At 41.8% G+C, this 18,794-nt stretch overlaps 1 protein-coding gene across 5 annotated transcripts in view; it reads right to left on the bottom strand.

Moving 5' to 3' along the window:
- The window catches only part of IDE (insulin degrading enzyme), a 97,115-nt gene extending 82,944 nt beyond the window's left edge, over positions 1–14,171 (bottom strand). For 2 of the 5 annotated variants that reach the window (XM_037156617.2, XM_037156618.2), the window contains exon 1: positions 13,639–13,819. In XM_037156617.2, the coding sequence (XP_037012512.2) occupies positions 13,639–13,736 (98 nt within the window). In that variant the 5' untranslated portion in view covers positions 13,737–13,819. Of the gene's footprint in view, positions 1–6,487; positions 6,580–7,105; positions 7,121–13,407; positions 13,483–13,638; positions 13,820–14,076 lie in introns of those variants that run through there. The other 3 variants (XM_053663920.1, XM_037156619.2, XM_053663922.1) reach the window with 3 other exon arrangements.
- Positions 14,172–18,794: the final 4,623 nt, after the last annotated feature.

Below are 18,794 nucleotides of genomic sequence, written 5' to 3'. Positions count from 1 at the left end.
ATATGACACCAAAAGCACAAGTAACAAAAAGAAAAAAAAAGTGCCCTGCTGGTGTGGCTCAGTGGGTGGAGTGCTGCTCTGCAAACCTAAAGGTCGAGGGTTCAATTCCTAGTCAGGCTACCTGCCTGGGTTGTGGGCTGGATCCCCAGTTGTGGGCTGGATTTCCACTGGGGGCAAAGGGCAATGGATTACTGTTTCTCTCCATCTCTCCCTTCATCCCCCGAACCCTCTCATAGCAATATTTTATCTTATATATGTCCCCAGGGAAGGGAAACAAAAGAAAAAATAAACAAATGGGATTATATAAAACTAAAAAGTTTTTGCAGAGCAAAGGAGACAATCAATAAAATAAAAAGACAACCCACTGACTGGAAGAACATATTTACCAATACATCTGATAAGGGGTTAGTACCCAAAATTTATAAACTTACAAAACTCAATACCAAAAAAAACAAACAATCCAATTAAAAATTAGGTAAAGGACCTGAATGGACACTTCACCAAAGAGGATACACAGATGACTGATAGACATATGAAAAGATGTTCAGTGTCACTAATCATCAGAGAAATGCAAATTAAAACCACAATGAGATATCATCTCACACCTGTCAGAATGGCTTTCATCAGTAAATCAACAAACAACAAGTGCTGGAGAGGATGAGGAAGAAAGGGAACCCTTTTGCACTGTTGGTGGGAATGCAGACTGGTGCAACCACTGTGGAAAGCAGTGTGGAAATACCTCGAAAAATTAAAAACAGATCTGCCTTCTGACCCAGTGATCCCACTTCTGGGAATATATCTGAAGAAAAGCAAGACACTAATTTAACAGAACATAAGCACCCCTGTGTTCACTGCAGCGTTCTTTAGTATTGCCAAGATATGGAAGCAGCCCAAAGGGCCATCAGTAGATGAGTGGGCTGTGGGACATTTACGTAATAGAATACTGCTCAGCCATATAAAAAAGAGAAAATAGGCCCTGGCTGGTGTAGCTCAGTGGATTGAGCACAGGCCTGTGAACCAAAAGATCGCCGCAGTTTGATTCCCCATCAGGGCACATGCCTGGGTTGCAGGCCAGTTCCCAGCAGGGGATGCACCAGAAGCAACCATACATTGATATTTCTCACCTTCTTTCCTTCCCTTCCCTTCTAAAGATAAATAAATAAAAATTTAAAAAAAAGAGAAAATATTACCCTTTGTGAGAGAATGGATGGACCAGGAGAACATTATGCTAAGTGAAATAAGGTCATCAGAGAAAGGCAAATACCATATGATTTCACTTATAGATGGAATCTAACAAACTGAACTAACAAGCAAAATAAAGACAGACTCTTAAATAGAGGGCAGGATGACAGCTATTGGCGGGATGGGAGGGAGGTTAGAGAGCAGAGGGATTAAACAAAAAGGAAAAAGGATTCATGGACTACAGTGTGGTGATTGCAGGCGTAAGGGGGTATAAGGAGGTTAAATGGTAATAGAAAAATACAATAAAATTTTTATTTTTTAAAAAAGAGCCCTAATAGGGTGGCTAAATTGATTGGAGTGTCATCCCATAGACCAAAATGATCACCGGCTAGGGCACATACCTAGGTTGAGGGTTCAGTTCCCGGTCAGAACATGTGCAGGAGGCAACTCATTGATGTTTTTCTTTCTCCCTGTCCATCACGCCCTCCCCCTCCTTCTGTCTCTCTCTCTCTCTCTCTCTCAAGTCAGGAAACATATTGTGATTATGTATAGAGGTAGTATATTACTTTTGTAACTTTTCTGTAAGCCTAAAATTAGTCAAAATAAAAAGTAATTTTTTAATTAAAAATATACCTGTACACTTTGCACCCACAAAAAAAGTTAATGCAGAGGGATTTCTACACAAAATTAGAAAAAATGCCAAAGCCAGGAACCTGTGCTCCTAGAAAAGAAAAAACTAAATGTTTATTAAGGGTTTTCCTAAGAATACAACCACATAATTTTTTAGTTTTCCTTTTTCCTAAGACCTCCAAGCAAAAGTTCTCAGTCATGGGCACTTAAAGCACTTTCTTTATTTTTATTTTATAGTTATTCCTATAATAAAGAAAAAATTATGTATGCCAGTTGTAAAGTGTTTTTTTTTTTTTAAGATTTTATTTATTTATCTTTAGAGGGGAAGGGAAGGAGAGAGGGAGAAAAACATCAATGTATGGTTGCCTTTTGTGCGTCCCCTGCTGGGAACTGGCCTGTAGGGAACTGGTCTGCAACCTAGGCATGTGCCCTGACTGGGAATTGAACCGCGATTGTCTGGTTCGCAGGCCCGCACTCAATCCACTGAGCTACACCAACCAGGGCGTAAAGTGTTTTTTAAGTATAAGGAATTACAAATTACCTAAATTCCACCATCTAAAGATATACATGTTCTTAAGGTATCTTCTTCAAGAAAATGTACTTACATATTTTTCCCATATAAAAAGTTACAAATTTAAGTCCAACGACCCACTCTGTACTTAAAACTCCTTATTCATCACAACAATTTTATAGCTACTAACCAAAACTCTCGAGGAAAAAGGCAAGATAGTGATGTTTTGCAGTATATAGTTAACCATCCACTTTTCTGTCACTTTCTGTAGACAACAAATGAAGTCAGGCCTTGTACTTGGCTTTATTCACAAACTTCAGGGTATTTAAAATAAAAGCTAATGCAAGTTTTAAAATATCCCCGGTTCCTGAGTGGAGTCAGAACAGTCTTGCCCCTCTGTGGCCCAGCACAGCAGTTGAAGCCCAAGTAGGATAAGGAGGCATATTTCTGAGGGAACAGCCCCAAGTAGGGTATCAAAGTTTAAACAGATTAAAAAGAGTAACCTCTCATGGGGCAGCCTGACACAGTGACAATGCTCATGAAGCACCTCAAAGGGAAGGGGGCAGCAGCAGTGATGAGACACTAGTTACAAATAAAGTGATGGATGAAGTTAAGTGCATTTACTAAGGATAATGAGAACCAGGGTCTTCACTATTCAGGCTAGGAATTAGAAATATGGAAAAGAAAAAGCTAAAATAAACCTTGAATTTTTAGATTGGAACTGGAAGTTATCTGTGTGATTGATTGCTTCCAATATATAAGACAGATAAATATAGAGAGATGTAAACATGTCTCTGTGTACAGAATATTCACACACACACACATACAGAGAATGTCTACTTATTTGTATACATATACTGCTAGCTGTCTACTAAAAGGGCCTGGGAACAGTGATTTTCCTCCTCCCCTCAAAGAGTGCTGAGTACACGGAGCACTAAGAACTTGGTTTCTAAATTTTACTCTCCACCAAAAGGAGCCAGGGATTCTTGGAGAAATGACTGACTACAGGACTGGGACAGGGTACATACAAAAAGAATCTAGGCACACCTTGTTGTGCCAAAAAAATAAGAAAGTACTAAAAGAAGATGGATATCAAATGGATACAGGAGCCATTTTAAAAGGGCCCCTCATTGACCGTATCTGGAACCATTTAAGCATAAGATTAAATGATGATAGCAATAGATTAAACCCCTTTAAATAAAACGGGGCATCTTAAATCCACACTGATATAAACACAAGAGTAAACTGAAAGTTTGATAAGAAACATTATATACACATAGTTGTAAAGTTATCTCTCCTGAAGATACTTGTACCAAAAAGGAAAGATTAACTTAATAGTGGAGGAGGCTGGCAGGACCTATCTCACAGAAATCAAAGTATAATCAATAATGGACAAATCTACATTGAGTGCACTGACTGCCTCAATGAGATGCAATGAAAACAGACAGCATCACTTTTGCCATATTTCTGCCAAAGCTGAGTATTTAATCATTAGGAATAATAAGAAAAACCCAAATTAGGGACATTCTGCAAAGTGAGTGGTCTGTCAAGGTCATGAAAGGCTTTGATGATGCAACTGCTCTAATATGAGGAGAATAAAGAGACACAGCAACTAAAGACAACACTAATTCTCAACTGAATCCTTTCATTACAGTATCCTTCAGTAAAGGATATAATATAGCTGGACAGCTGGTGAAATTTAAATGGGATCTGAGGTTTAAGTGGTAGTAATGTCACAATGTTAATTTCCTGATGTTGATAGTTGTATTGTGGTGATATAGGAGAATGTCCTCCTTTATAGAAGAAACAGGGGTGACAGGGCATCAAATTGGCAACTTACTGTCGAATAGTTGAAGAAAATTATTTGTAGTAGCAATTTTTCAGTATGAGACAGACTATTTCAAAAATACATCCCTCCATCCACATTCATAAAAGAAAGAAAGAAAGAAAGAAAGAAAGAAAGAAAGAAAGAAAGAAAGAGAGAGAGAGAGAAAGAAAGAAAGAGAAAGAAAGAAAGAAAGAAAGAAAGAAAGAAAGAAAGAAAGAAAGAAAGAAAGAAAGAAAGAAAAAGAAAGAAAGAAACTCAACAAACTAGGAATATAAGGGAACTTCTTCAACCTGATAACAAGCATCTATGAAAAAGCCACAGCTAGCATCATAATTAATAGTGACAGACTGAATGTTTTTACCCCCAGATCAAGAACAAGACAAGGATGTCCACTCTTGCCACTTCTATTCAACTTTAAAGCTGATCTGACCCAGTACTCACAACCACACAGCCAAACTAATGGTAAAACCAAGGTGAGAATCCAGTGTAATTGAGCCTCTTTTACACGGAGCTCTTTTCCACCACACTGTCCTATTCCTTATGTTCCATCCCCTCTAAAACCAACTCGGTTCCTATGAGTAACTCAGAACTGCAAGAAGTCTTGGAAATACACTCCAACCTCTAATTTATTTTATTTAGATTTTATTTATTTTAAAGATTTTCAGAGAGAGGGGAAGGGAGAAAGGGAGAGAAACATCAACATGTGGGAGATACAGCAGTGTGTGAGAGATACATCAGTTGGTTGCCTGCCATCAACTGGGGGACCCAGTCAGCAACCCAGGCACATGCCCTGACCAGGAATTGAACTGGCAACCTTTCAGTTCACAGACTGGCACTCAATCCACTGAGCCACACCAGCCAGGGCTAATTTCTTTATAATAAGAAACACACACATAAATAATAGTTACTGGCTACATTGACATTTAGAGTATGAAAGTGGCAAATTGTGAGCAAAAACTGAATTGTGTTTATGACTAGGGTTCCATGCTTTCAGGAGCCCATGTCCCTGGACAAATTTATCCAAAAGATACTGACTCCTATATGTGCCAGACATGGTGCTAGGTACCAGGATTACCATCATAGGGGCCCTTGCTCCTTCAGAGCTCCTGGCCCCAATGTAACTCTACACACCCTAAAGGAAAGTAGCCTGCAAAGCTGGACAAAGGATCATCATATTAACTGAAGTGGAACCCATCCTTGCTACTGGACCCTCTCCTCTACGTGGACAGAACTGGCAGAACTCAGAACTACAAGGATCCTTTCTTCAAATGAGGAGCTAAGGCCAAGATTTGTAAGGGCCTCAGTTTACATTTTTGAATTTTTAAAAGATTTATAAGAAACTGCTCTTCTAAATCAAGCCCTATCTTGAACAAATATTTACTTTTCCATTGCTCCCTCTTCGCCTGTACCTTCACATCCACTGTTTCCAGGTCCTCTCTTAGGCTTTGTTCGCTTTCACCAGTTTCCGCCTTTCGGCCACCACTGCCGGCTTTATTTCCCACACCCTGCTTTTGCTCAGGCCTGCTCTTCCCCAGCTCTATCTAACTGCTCCAAATTCAATATCTCATTTTTTCAAAATTACTCTGTAGTCCCCCATGAAATTTAGCTTCTGTCCCCTCCCCTTTATTGGCAGGTTACCAATAAAATAGTCTTTGATCTTTTCCCAAGGCACCACTCTCCTCTCCTGCTTCCGATATCATCTTTTGCCTCTTTACACCCCCAAGCTCTCCAACTCTGTCTTATCTTTATCCCTAATGTCAGCATTCCTTAAGGTTCAACTTGGGCCCTCCGCATGTCTACACGGATATTGCCCACATACACATCTACATTTTCAACCCTCATCTCTACACTAAGTAGATGTAGGAGATCAGTCCAGATCTTTTTGTCAAATTCCACCCATATTTTAAATGCAACCTGCAAATCTCCCCTTGACAATCCAGCAGTCCCTTCAGGCTCAATACCACCATCACCATCTGTCGGGAACTGCTGTGCCTGATTTCAGATGCTGTAACCCTCCATGGCTAAGGCTGAGTAAAAAGACCTTGGGACCGTAAGCCACTAAGGGGACAAAACTTATCCTCCCAGAGGGGTGCAGCCTTGGCCTTTACTTTACCATGCTTGGCCCCTGGAAAATGGCTGAATAGTCAATGATGGGTAAAATTCCCCAAGGAAGGAACAACCTAAGACAGGCATAGTCTCAAAGAGGCTATTAGGGAAGGATTTAGGGGACTGTGGAGGAGGGACAAAAGACCCTCACTCCTCAGCTTTGTCACAGCCCGAGTTCTCATTCTATCTGTAAAAAGTCTCCTAATCTCTTGGCTGCCCACATCCCTCACCTGCTTCAGGCCTGAAACAATGCCAAAGGTGTGTGCAGCCCTGTGCTGGAACAGGCGGTTCCCGGGTGGGGAGGAGGGCGCACCGATCAGGCCTACAAAAGAATGCACAACATCCTGTGAAACCTGCTTTGCTAAGAATGCCCTCAATTTAAATGTTAAAGGTCCAAGCATAAAATGAGTTTGTTTCCCAAAGTTTTATGGCCCTTTGGCATCACTCTATCTATCTGATCCAGACTGAGAATAAGCCCTTATAGTTCTTTGAATGTTATCTACTCCCTGACAATGATTGATGTGCTTTATGTATACACCCTATATTCCTATGCAGACTAAATCCAATAAAAGCCCAGGAGAAAAGGTGCTCAAGGCTCTTCTCCTCTGAGAGATTGATCAGCCTTTTCTCCCCAAGCAGATCGTGGCTTGGTCATGTCTTAGATGGATTTATTCTCATCCGTGGCAGCCAGGAGGGCTCTGCGGGACGGAGCTCCCCCACAACCATCTACTATGTTTTTCCCTTCCAGAACTATCTCTTTGTTCTTCTTCTCTACTAGAGACACCAAGCTGCCTCTAGCAAGGGAGGTTATATGATGGCCAACCCCTGGGGTTCTTGAGTGAGCCCACCTGAATTTACGCCTGGCAAAGCCATTTACTAGCTGTGTATCTTGGAACAAGTAACATCTTTGAGCCTCAATCTCCTTATCTGAAAAAAAAAAAAAGGAAATAACCACAGTACCACTCTCACAGAATTACACAAATATTACACAAATATTAGCTACTAAACTTTGTATGGTTAATATCAACAGTAGTGAGAGCCTCACAGCTGAGTCTACTTAGCCTCCACCACTGCTCAGTCTTGGCCTAAGCTTTGGACCTATTTCCTATCCCGAAGCAGAAGAAATTTAAGAAATCCCGTAAGTAGTTTGGGACTCATCAACCAGGTTCTAATCTTTTTATTGAAGTCTCCCCTGAGCTACCAATCTACAAACTGGATCATTTTGTTTTGCTTTTTGGGTGTTTAAGGACTGCTCAGTCTTGTGCGCTGACCCGAGGGGCCCCAAGACATCCAACTTCCTGATGGTTAACAGCCAGCTCTGAGGTACCAACGAGATTGCACCACTGTCCCCCACCACCGGATGTGACCAAACTGTCCTCCTTCCATTCAAATATTCTCTCTCTTCCCCTTCTCTGTTCATCCTTTAAAAAAAAAAATTTCTTTCAAAGACATTTGCTCCAATCCTATGTTCTCCGTGAAACTTTCACGGATCTCTCTGGAGCTTTTTGAGCCAAGGAAAAACAGTACAAATAATCTGAGCTAGAGTGAGCCAGTCAAGGAGATCATTGTGATGGGAGTGGGGATGAGAGTGATTATTTTGGAAATGAGATCAGAGAGGTAGTGAAAGGCCAGACCCTATGCAGTGGTGTCCAATCTGTGGCCCACAAGCCCTGACTATGAATGTGGCCCAACACAAAATTGTAAATTTGCTTAAAACATTATGAGTTTTTTGTGATTACATGTTACAATGTATTTAATGGGTGGCCCAAGACAACTCTTCTTTTTCTAGTATGGCCCAGAGACACCAAAAGGTTGGACACCTCTGCTAGAACCTGCTTGGTCATTATAAGGACTTTGTCTTTAAATCTGAACAAACTGGGGATCAACTGCAAGGTTTTAAGCATTCCCTAGCAAAGATCTATGACTTGGATTTCAAAAAGATCATGCTGCCTGTAAGGACAAGAACAGGCCGTATGTAGAGAGGCAAGTGCAGAAGCAAGGAAACTGGTTAAGTTTATTACAGTAAAGGGTGCGGTTAGAACCAGGGTGGTGGCAGTGAGAAGTGGTCTGGACCTGGAGGCATATGCTGACTGGATAAGGGACATGAGAACATGATAGGAGTTAAGGATGACTCCAAGTTATTAGCCTAAACAAGTAGAAGAATAGATGTCATTGTCTGAAGTAGGAAGAAGACTGTGGGAGGAGCGGGTTTTGAAAGAAGTAATCTGGATACAGGTTTTGGACATGATGAGTTCAGGGGCATACATTGGACACTCAAGAGAAAATGAGGAGGAAGTTTATTACCTAAGTCTGAAATTCAAGGAAGAGGTTCTGGCTAGAGATATACATTTGGGAATTGTCATGACACAGATCAGACCGGTTTCATAAAACTTCTGTGATAGTGGCTATGTTCTATATGTGCACTGCCCTATATGGTAGCCACCAGCTACATGAAATTAAACTGTGACTAGGATGACTGAGAAACTGAATTGTTAATACTAGTTAATTTACATTTAATAAGCACATGTGGCTCATGGCTACATATAGAGCAAAGCATACATAGATAGTACTTAAAGCAATGTGAGTGGATGAGAACCCTAAACGAGTGAATGTAGGCAGAGAATATGTCCAAAGATTGGGCACTGGGGCACACCAACAACATAGGTTATTTGTGACAGGAAAACAAAAAATAAACAACTCAAAACTCCATCAACAACAGCAAAACAACAGCAACTCCATCAACAACAGCCACAATGTCTTATGTGGTATATTCACATGAGACAGCTGGTCAGTTGTGAATGCACAGGTGTGCATATACCTATGCATTCACAACTATTCATTCACCTCTATGAATGAATCTCAAAAATAATGCTAAATGAAAAAAAGTAACTTAGAGAAGAAAATCATAACTATCAAAAGCAGACAAAACTAAGCAATATATGTTTAAGAATATATTCAAATTGATAGAACTATAAAAAAATCAAGGGAATTATATCCGAATATAGGATAACATCACCTCTCCAGTGGAAAGAGAAGGTTGCAATCAGGAGGGGAGCACAGAGGGCTTCAAAGTTACTGGAAATGTTCTAATTCCTAAACTAGATGGTGGGTATACAGGTATCCATTTTGTTATTCTCCTTTGTCCTATAGACTCTGGCATGTATACTATTAAATAACTACAATAGAAAAAAATATATATACAAGGCAGTACATGGTTAAATTTCAAATGGATGTTTCAAAATCTCTTCAAATCATTATGTTAAAAAAAGGAAAGATAACTGTACGGCTTATATAAGGTCTAAAAAGACAGATCTAGTCATATTAAGAAAGGAGGGAAGGACATTCCGGAATTGGGAATGAACAGGTCACATATAAGAAACAGTAAATTAGTGAGCCTGACTGGAAAAGAAGAAAGTTAGGTTGAGAAGACAGGCAAGGGCCAACCCCCGAGTTGCTTAAATACTGGGTCAAGATGTTTGGACTTGATCTAGAAATAGTAGAGAATCACTGGTGGTATCTAAGCAACACAATGGCATGGGGAAAGTGGTATATTAGTAGGAGTAATCTGATAATTAGGATTAAACAGTAGGAAGACAGAAGGCGGGAAAAATCAGTTATAAAACTTACAGATGTGAGATATCAGAGAAAATTATCATGGCCTAAACTAGGTGATGAAAGATCAAGTTTACCCCAAGAAACTTTAGGATGAAAGACTCAAGAGTCTGGTCCTGGGAAAGGCAAAGAGGGAAAAAGAGAGAGATTAAAAGTTTATATCAATTTTCGAGCTGAACTAAGAAAATGATAACATAACATATGCAAAGTTAGGGAAGTCAATAGAAAGCTGATTTTGAAGGCAGACCATTCATTCAACACTTATCTGTCAGGCAGAGTGTAATATCTTCCCCTCAGGGAGCAGCTTGTGAGTCCCACTTTTGTTTTTTTTTTAAACAGTTATATACTTTTAATAGGCAAAGAGAAACTATATAATTCTTTGGGAGTGGGAGGAATAAAAGCTTTTATAGTTTTTAACTCTAAGAATTTTTAAGTTCCACTTTCAAAAGAAGAAAGTGTAGTGATAAAAATACTAAGTTGCTTTTCAAAATAAATTGAAAGAAGGAACAGGATACAAAGTAGAGATGTTTGGTAAAAGATCAGAGGTAAAGGAGGGAAAATTACTCATTTTTGGACTGAAAGCTCTTTAAGGACAAAATCTATGACTGACTGTCTTTGCACCCCCACCATGCTGAGCACAGGGAGTGCTCACTGCACAATAGACATGCAAATAATGGATTAGCAAATGAGTGAGCAGGACAGACTGAAGATAAGCCAATTACGAATACCCCACCCTAGCCTTCAGAACCAAAACTACCTGCAGGATCTACCCCTATGGAAGGAGAGTGCTTTAGCCTCCTCATCCTGGCTAACAAGAAGGCTGATCCTCTAGGAGGAGGATTTTAGGAGATCTAAAATACCAACAGAAAAACAGAAAGAAAACCAATTCTTATGAAAACATACACTGACTTTCTGCTCCCCACACTACTCCCTGGGGAGATGCTCCTCAACCATTTAAGGCAGACAGATGGAACATAACTTTTTACAGTGTGTGGACTGGACTAATAATGCTAATTTAAAATACTCATTTTTCTGGTTAAAAGTATTTTTAAGTATTTGAAAAGCCTGAATTTTAATAGCTAGTTGATTTTCTTTCACGCCAATGTTACCTAAGCCTGGAGAATAGAGAAATGCATAGTAGAGCTGAATGCAAAGTGAGCTGACTGATACCCAGGAGTTTCAAGTGATTGTCAGAGACTGGGCTATTACCTCCAGATTCTCCAATAATTCAGATTAATTCCACACAGCTCAAACTTATCCAATTTGGTTGAACAGAGGACAACGATGCTGCTTCTCAAGTGAATTGATCATATACAAATGCTTTTAAGATCATCTCCTTCTCAAAAGGTAAGAAGACATTAATGCTGTAACACTGGTAAACGTAGTTTAAAAGCTCAGGCTCTGGCACCAGACAGACACAGGTTAAATCCCACCTCTTCCAATAAACAGCTATGTACCCATCTCCCTTAATACAGTCTTCCGACCATGTAAGGTTGATTACCTTCCTTAAGATATAAATATGTGGTAGCTTCAGATGTTGGTACTTTCTTTCCTAATATTACACCCTGGCCCTGATTGGTGTAGCTCAGTGGATTGGGTGTCCTCCTGAAAACTGAAACAGTTCGATTCCTGGTCAGGGCACATGCCTGGGTTGGGGGCCAGGACCCCTGTTGGGGGCGAGAAAGAGACAATTGATGATTCTCTTACACATGGATGTTTCTCTCCCTCCCTTCCCCTTTCTCTAAAAATAAATAACTAAATTCTTGAAAAAAAACCCAAAACCCTACACCGATCCTTGATTAGACCTGTATTTTCCTTGATAGCCTCGGCCATTAGTTTTTAGTGTAGAACATTCTAGATGGTTAATATCACTCATTATTATGCTTTGAATCTCCTGAATGTCTCTCTTTGAGAACAACATTATCTTGAAGCTCTGGTTGCCCAATCCATGCTCTGGACTTCACCAATGAAAGTGAAGAGCAGTGGGAGAGAACCATAGAGAAAAATCGAACTGTAGGTAGAACACACAGACCTTTTTAGTTGTGAAAAATTTTAAATTGATGCTTTTTTTTGAAATCACAAATTCTGTACACTGGAATCAATATGAAGCTAAACACAGCCTATTAGCAACAAATTAAGAACAAAAAATTGTTCTGACCTAAAGGAGGCCCAGGGACATGCTCTGCCTAGGCTTACCACCAATTTCTTAAGCTCATGGATGTTTTTGCATGTTGTGGCAGATGTAGCAGGGAAATATAGGAAGAAATATAAGTCCCACAGATCCTTCATTTGCATTAAGCCTTCTTAGTACAATTACTGCCATCCCCATCCAGGCAGTAAAGACTGAATCCCAACCCTTTCTCCGCCTCAGGTCTCTCCACTCCCTTGCACCCTGCACACAGCCACCAAACTAATTTCCTTAACTACCCATTTCATTACATTACTTCCCACCTCAAAAACACTTAATGACTCTACCTTCTATTCACTGGAGAAAGCCCAAGTAAAATCCATAAGCCCAGGCTAGCACATTATCCTATTTTTATAATTCAGAATTGTTTCCTCTTAATTCCCCCACAGAAATTCTCTAAGGCTCCAACTACATTAATCTGTTCACTGTCCCTCCAGCAAACAGACTAATCTGCACACCTGGGCTGGATTACAACCACCCCTGACCATCATCCTCTACCCACTCCTGCCTTTCCTTCAAAGGTCAGCCCAGACCCCCTCCTCTAACTGCCCTGCACGGTGCTCCTAAAGCACATACTGCCCCTACGGTCCACCTTTTGACTCTTCGAACATCCTGTTTGGTTAGCTATACACTCCTGAGAGCTCAATCTGTTCCACCCAGGACCAAGTTCCTTGGAGGCAGACCACATACACAGAGGGTCTATATAACCTGCACCTGGTAGGTCCTAGATAGTATTAAAACCAGAAGGGTTCAAAAGATGTAGCCCAAGACGATACAGCCCATCTTTGCCAATTCCTCTTTATTCACAATAAAGAGAATTCAGAGTTTGCTACAAGGCTGAATTTTTTTAGTGTACACAGAGCAGCAAAGCGCAGCGAGCACGCCACCAGATGACAAAAAACCCGCGTCCCGATCTTGGTTTTTGCCACAATCTCTGCAACTGTGGGGAAATCACACAATCTTTCTGGGCATCGGTTAGCGCAGAACAAGGGAGCTGCTGTGACGGATCCCAAGGTATCCTTTCCCAAATTTCCCTGGACAGGTAATCCAACACCCGTCCACCCGCTAATGCGGACGCACGCAAACTTTTACGTTTCCCAAAGCAGACATTTCCATTTAGTAGTGAAAACTAAGTCCCCACAGGAAAAAGCAGGGTTGAAAGGAAAGTGGTGTCCCTGGACCCCAAAGCAAGGGGCAGTCCACTGAGGTTCCCGGCTCCTCACATGCAGACTCCCCAGAGAGTGGCTCGGATCCCAGGAGCCAGCCGGGGTGACTCCGTCCGCGCCCGTGCCGGTGCCCCGCGCCCCCTTACGCCGCATGTTCCCGGGTCACGGCCCGATCAGCTCTCACCGGCCCCACGGACGCTGTTTTCTCCCGGCAAGGCCCCGCCGTCGCCCAGCAAGCCGCCCTTCTGAGCCCCGGAGCCACCTCAACGCAGCTGTCTGGGCCACAGGCCGGCGGGACTGGCAGCGTGAGGGGCGTCGGCGGAGGGTTTAAGTGCTGAATCACCACTTTGCAACCCGAGCTCCAAACCATCGTGACCCGCGGGCCCCAAGGGCCCGGGCGCCGTGCTCCGCTTACCCACAGAGGCGCTCCAGAGGCGTCAGACGGGAGCCAAGGACCGAGCGGAAGGTGCTGGGCAAAGCGGGATGCAGCAGCCACGCTAGCAGGTACCGCATACCCCAGCGCAGCCGCCGGGATCACGGCGAACGACCGCTTCCTTCTAGCGTGAGCCGGCCTGGCCCACTGCGCATGCTCAGTCCGCTGAGCCGCGCCGCGGCCGCCTCCGCCTCCGGGGAGCTACCGAGTGGCTGCAGCTCCGGGTTTTGCCAGGCGCCCGATTGGGCGGGGACGGCCAGCGTCCCAGGCCTGACAGACGGGTTGGATAAAGTCTGGCCGGGCTCGGGAACCCAGCAACCAGGCTTTTCCAAGTGGGGAGGGTCCCGGCTTAACCTACCCCAGCACAGGAGGGCGGCGACAAGTATCTGACTGGGTGTATGTGGAGGCTAGGGGGCTTACCTGTACTGTGAAGGCACGAGGGGCCCTGTTGGTGGAGGCACCCCCATTGGCTGTCACCACGGCCTCTGTGCAGGTGTTGGAACGAGGTCCACAGACCGGGCTGCCTCTCTGAACTAGGAATCATGTGTCTGAGAGGCCCGTGGGCTCCCTCTAGAGTATGGTGGGGACGTGGACCGATAGCAAGGGGTCAGTGTTGGAGGGTTGTGGGGGAGTTAAACCACCTGGGTCCGCCAGTGGGAGGCCTGGATCCTGTGTGAAGATTCTGTCCCGGCGAAGCTAACTGCCCTTCAAAGAGCGAGATGGATGAGGGACAGGCCATGGCAAAACAAGGCTTTTGTGGACTTTAAATTCAGAGCAGAAACTACTCTTGTCTCCTATTAGAAAACAAACCACATATGCATGTAGTACTACAACTATGATCAGTGTACTTCAGTCATTATTTGTAAAACCAGACTTTCCCCCCCCCCCCCGATGGTATTTTGCATCCGGGAACAACCTAATTAATAACTTATGGATCTGACTTTGTATTACATTATTTTACGGGGGTCTTTATGGAAGAGTGCGATTAGGGATGGTGATTCCCTTGCTTAAGTGCTTTTAGGTTTCTGATGTTGTAGACAGCAGACTGCAGCCAAAAACAGTGCTTTGAATCCTATTATTTGTACAGATGGGAATTAGGGAGAGGATTTCTTAATCAAGTGGTCGCTTCATCAAAGAGGTAGACGGGGTCTTTTTCACAATAGGGTTTCAGTTAAAGTTGAACCTTGGATGGAGGAAAACTGAGGTACTGAAAATGAAGCACAAGGTAAAATTCCACCATATTACATTCTAGCCCCTGTGTTAGTTTCTTGTGGCTGCCATAACAAATTACCACAAACACAGTGGCTTAAAACAACAGAAATTTATTGTCTCACTATCTGGAAGCCAGAAGCCTGAAACCAAGATGTTGGCAGGGCCACACTCCCCACAGGGACTTGGGGAGAAACCCTTCTTTACCTCTTCCTGCTTCTGATAGATGCCAATTTCCCTGACTTGTGGCCATATTGCACCAATCTCTGTCTCCATCTTCACATTGTCTTCTCTTCCGCATATCTTTTCTTCTTTTATAAGGATATTTGTCATTGGATGTAGGGCCCAACCAGGTAATCCAGGATGATCTCATCTCGTTCTTAACTTTATTATGTCTGCAAAGACCCTTTTTCCAAATAATGTAACACAGGCTTTTGGGATTAGAATTTGGACATATTTGGGGGGAGCCACCATTCAACCCACTAACTACCCCACCTTTCCAGCTTCTACCCCCACCCTCTACTAACTCCAATCCACTAGCTGTTACAGTTAGTTAATTAATGATTACAACAATCCCGACTTGTCAGTGCTCTTGCAACTTTAAAGCTCTATCGAAATGGATTGGTTCTGCCTTTGCAGAACTTTTCCTTATTTCATATAGTCCTCACATAACCCATTGGAAGTAACCACTCTCTGATCTCAACTGCCAGAGTAGTTTGTCACTCAAAAGGTGCTTATTTGGGTCTTAACCTTCCACACTTGTAAGAAGCAGTAGACTAGGAATGATGTTTTAGTTATTTTTGTATCTCACCTGGCAGCAAACAGAGTGCTTAGTTAATGCTTGTCAAATACATGTTTACTTAATCTGATTAAGCCTGTGGATGTAACTACCATTTATAGGAAATACAGGGAACAATAGTTAAATCATATTTTAAGGATATAATTGGCAAAAAACTAGAATGTTTGGAACACTATTGGACAAATGACCCTATTTTTTGGACAAATAAATTACAAAATAAAAAAGAAATCAGAAGCCTATGGATTAAAGGGGACTTGGAATTGATAAGCTATGACAAGGTGTTTATAAAATTTTATATTTATGAAAAGGGCCAGCAAGACCCAAGCCAATCTGGAAGAAGAATCTGGACCACTTACACTACCAAATAATAAGTTACTATTAAGTTATAATAGTAGAAATTATATTATCATGGCCTGAGGGCAAACAAGTGGGTTGTGTTAAACTGTTTGGTAGAATCTGTTAAGGTTGCATATAAGCATATACTATGGCCCAGCAATCCCACTTCTAGCTATGTATCCAACAGAACTAGGATGGTAACAGCAGCAAAATTAAAAACAATCCCAAACTGGAAATAATCCAAATGCCTATCAGAAGCAAAATGCACAGGAAAAATAATCTGGGGAATATTCATACAACAGAAACTGCACAATGAAAATGAACAAACAAAAATTATACTCACAATGTGGGTTCATCTCACAAATATGGTGGAAAAAACCATACCCTAAGGAGTATGTACCATATGAGTGAGTTTGTATATAGCTGAAAACCAGGCAAAATAAATCTATAGTATTAGAAGTCAGGTTAGTGGGTTACCCCGGGGGTGGCAGTGACTAGAAAGGAGAATAAGTGGGGAGCTTGTGGGATATTTTACGTGTGCATGTTCAGTTTTTGAAACTTAATTGAGCTGCACACTTGTGATTTATTTATTTCTATATTTGTAATACTTCAATAAAATCTTCCAAATAAAGATAAACTTCAAAAATGCAAAACAACAAAAGATAGAGACATATTAACCAAATGAAATAAATGTTCAGTTCCTGTTTGAAACTTGTTTTGAACAAACCCATTGTGAAAAAGAAACTTGAGCCCTGACTGGTGTAACTCAGTGGATTGAGCACAGGCTATGAACCAAAGGGTCAGGGTTCGATTCCCAGTCAGGGCATATGCCTGGGTTGCGGGCCGGTCCCCAGTGGGGGTCATGTGAGAGGCAACCACACATTGATGTTTCTCTCCCTCTCTTTCTCCTTCCCTTCCCTCTCTCTAAAAAATAAATAAGTAAAATATTTTTTAAATAAAGAAGAAACTTGAGATCCCTGACCAGTGTGGCTAAGTTGATTGGGCATCTTCTCGTGAAGTGAAAGTTTGCCTGTTTGATTCCCAGTCAGGACACAGACCTGGGTTGCAGGTTCAGTCCCTGGTTGGGCCACATGAGAGAAGCAACCAATAGGCATTTCTCTCACATTGATGCTTCTCTCCCTCTCTCCTTCCCTTTCCCTCTTTAAAAATAAACAAATATTTAAAAAAATAAAAAGAAACACGAGTCAATCAGAAAAGAGCAGTGACTAGATATTCGATGATATTTTATGTTAACTTTGGGGGTATGTTAGTGGCTGTGTTTTTTTATTTTTTAAGAGTCCTTTGAATATATGCTGAAATAATATGATTCCTAGGATTTAATTCAGAGTAATTCAATGGAAGATGAGGAAAGAGAGGAAGGATAGAGAAAACAATATTGGCCATGAACTGATAATTATTGAAATTAGATAATGGATGCCTGGAGGATTTATGATTCTAGTCTCTATGCTTTTGTATATGTTTGAAATTTTCCATGATTAAAAGTTTTATAATGTTTGCTAGTTTTAAGTATAGCACCAGGGAATAAAATATAATACCTAAAAGCAACATGAATTTTTCAGAATGTTTATGTGATTAATTAATTATAAATTGTTTAAAATTTCCCTAAATGACTCATACTTGCTAGTCCTTTAAGGTAAGTTTGAGGTAGTTTATGGACAGTACTTGAACTATTGATGTAAAAATCTATAATTAATATTTTCCACAGTTAAGTTTACTCTTGATTTGTTCATTCGAAAAATATGGGCCCCGGCCTTGCTTTAGATGTTGAGGCTACACCAGAGAAAAGAGCAACCAGCTTTGTATTCTTTTGGGGTTTACACCACACAGAAAGAGAGGAACAAGTAAATTAATACTTACACATAAGTGATTACATAATGTAATTAAAATAATACTAAGGTAACCAGGGTGGGTTTTCCTGCTGTCCAGCTTCACCCCAGGGACTTTCTGTCCATTGTCACTACTGGTCCTCTAGTTGGGGAAGATGGCAGAGATCTCACCAGTTGTATTAAGGGAGCTTATGCATGTCCTGGGCTGTTGACAACAGGAGTGTGTACATTGGACAATTTAGGTGGAAGCTCAGAGCATAGGGCTGAATATTGGAGCTGCATAGACAGTTATCAATGGAGAGCCAACCTCTTTGGCCCTTCTCATGGGCTAACTCTCTGCCAGATCCTCTCCTGGGTTTCCCCTCCCTCAATCTTTTTAATTTTTTTTTTTTTTTTGGTAATGGCCCCTGACCTCCATCAGCTTCTCCCTCCTACATCACTTTCTCTCCATCCAATGTCCCAGACAGGAGTTTTTCAACTAGAATTTGAAAGTTGTGGCGGGAGATCATCTGCTTCTTCTGTCACTGTCTTGTCTTGGGCTTTTCTTAGGATCTTCCTTTAAGAAACTGGTTTGATCTGGCTGGTACAGCTCAGTGGATTGAGCACGGGCCTGTGAACCAGAGGATCGCGCTTCAATTCCCAGTCAGGGCACATGCCTGGGTTGCAAGTTAGTTTCCTGCAGGGGATGCACTAGAGGCAACCATACATTGATGTTTCTCTCCCTCTCTCCTTCCCCTCTAAAGATAAATAAATAAAATTAAAAAAAAAAAGAAACTGGAGCCCTGGCTGGTGTAGCTGGCTGGTGTAGCTCAGTGGATTGAGCACAGGCCTGCGAACCAGAGGATCGCGGTTCAATTCCCAGTCAGGGCACATGCCTGGGTTGCAGGCCAGTTCCCTGCAGGCCAGTTCCCAGCAGGGGACACACTAGAGGCAACCATACATTGATG

The sequence above is a fragment of the Artibeus jamaicensis genome, unplaced genomic scaffold (genome assembly GCF_021234435.1).
Source record: "Artibeus jamaicensis isolate MK-2021 breed Jamaican fruit bat unplaced genomic scaffold, CSHL_Jam_final contig_332, whole genome shotgun sequence".
Taxonomy (NCBI): Eukaryota; Metazoa; Chordata; class Mammalia; order Chiroptera; family Phyllostomidae; genus Artibeus; species Artibeus jamaicensis.
This window is presented reverse-complemented; position numbering and strand designations above follow the sequence as displayed.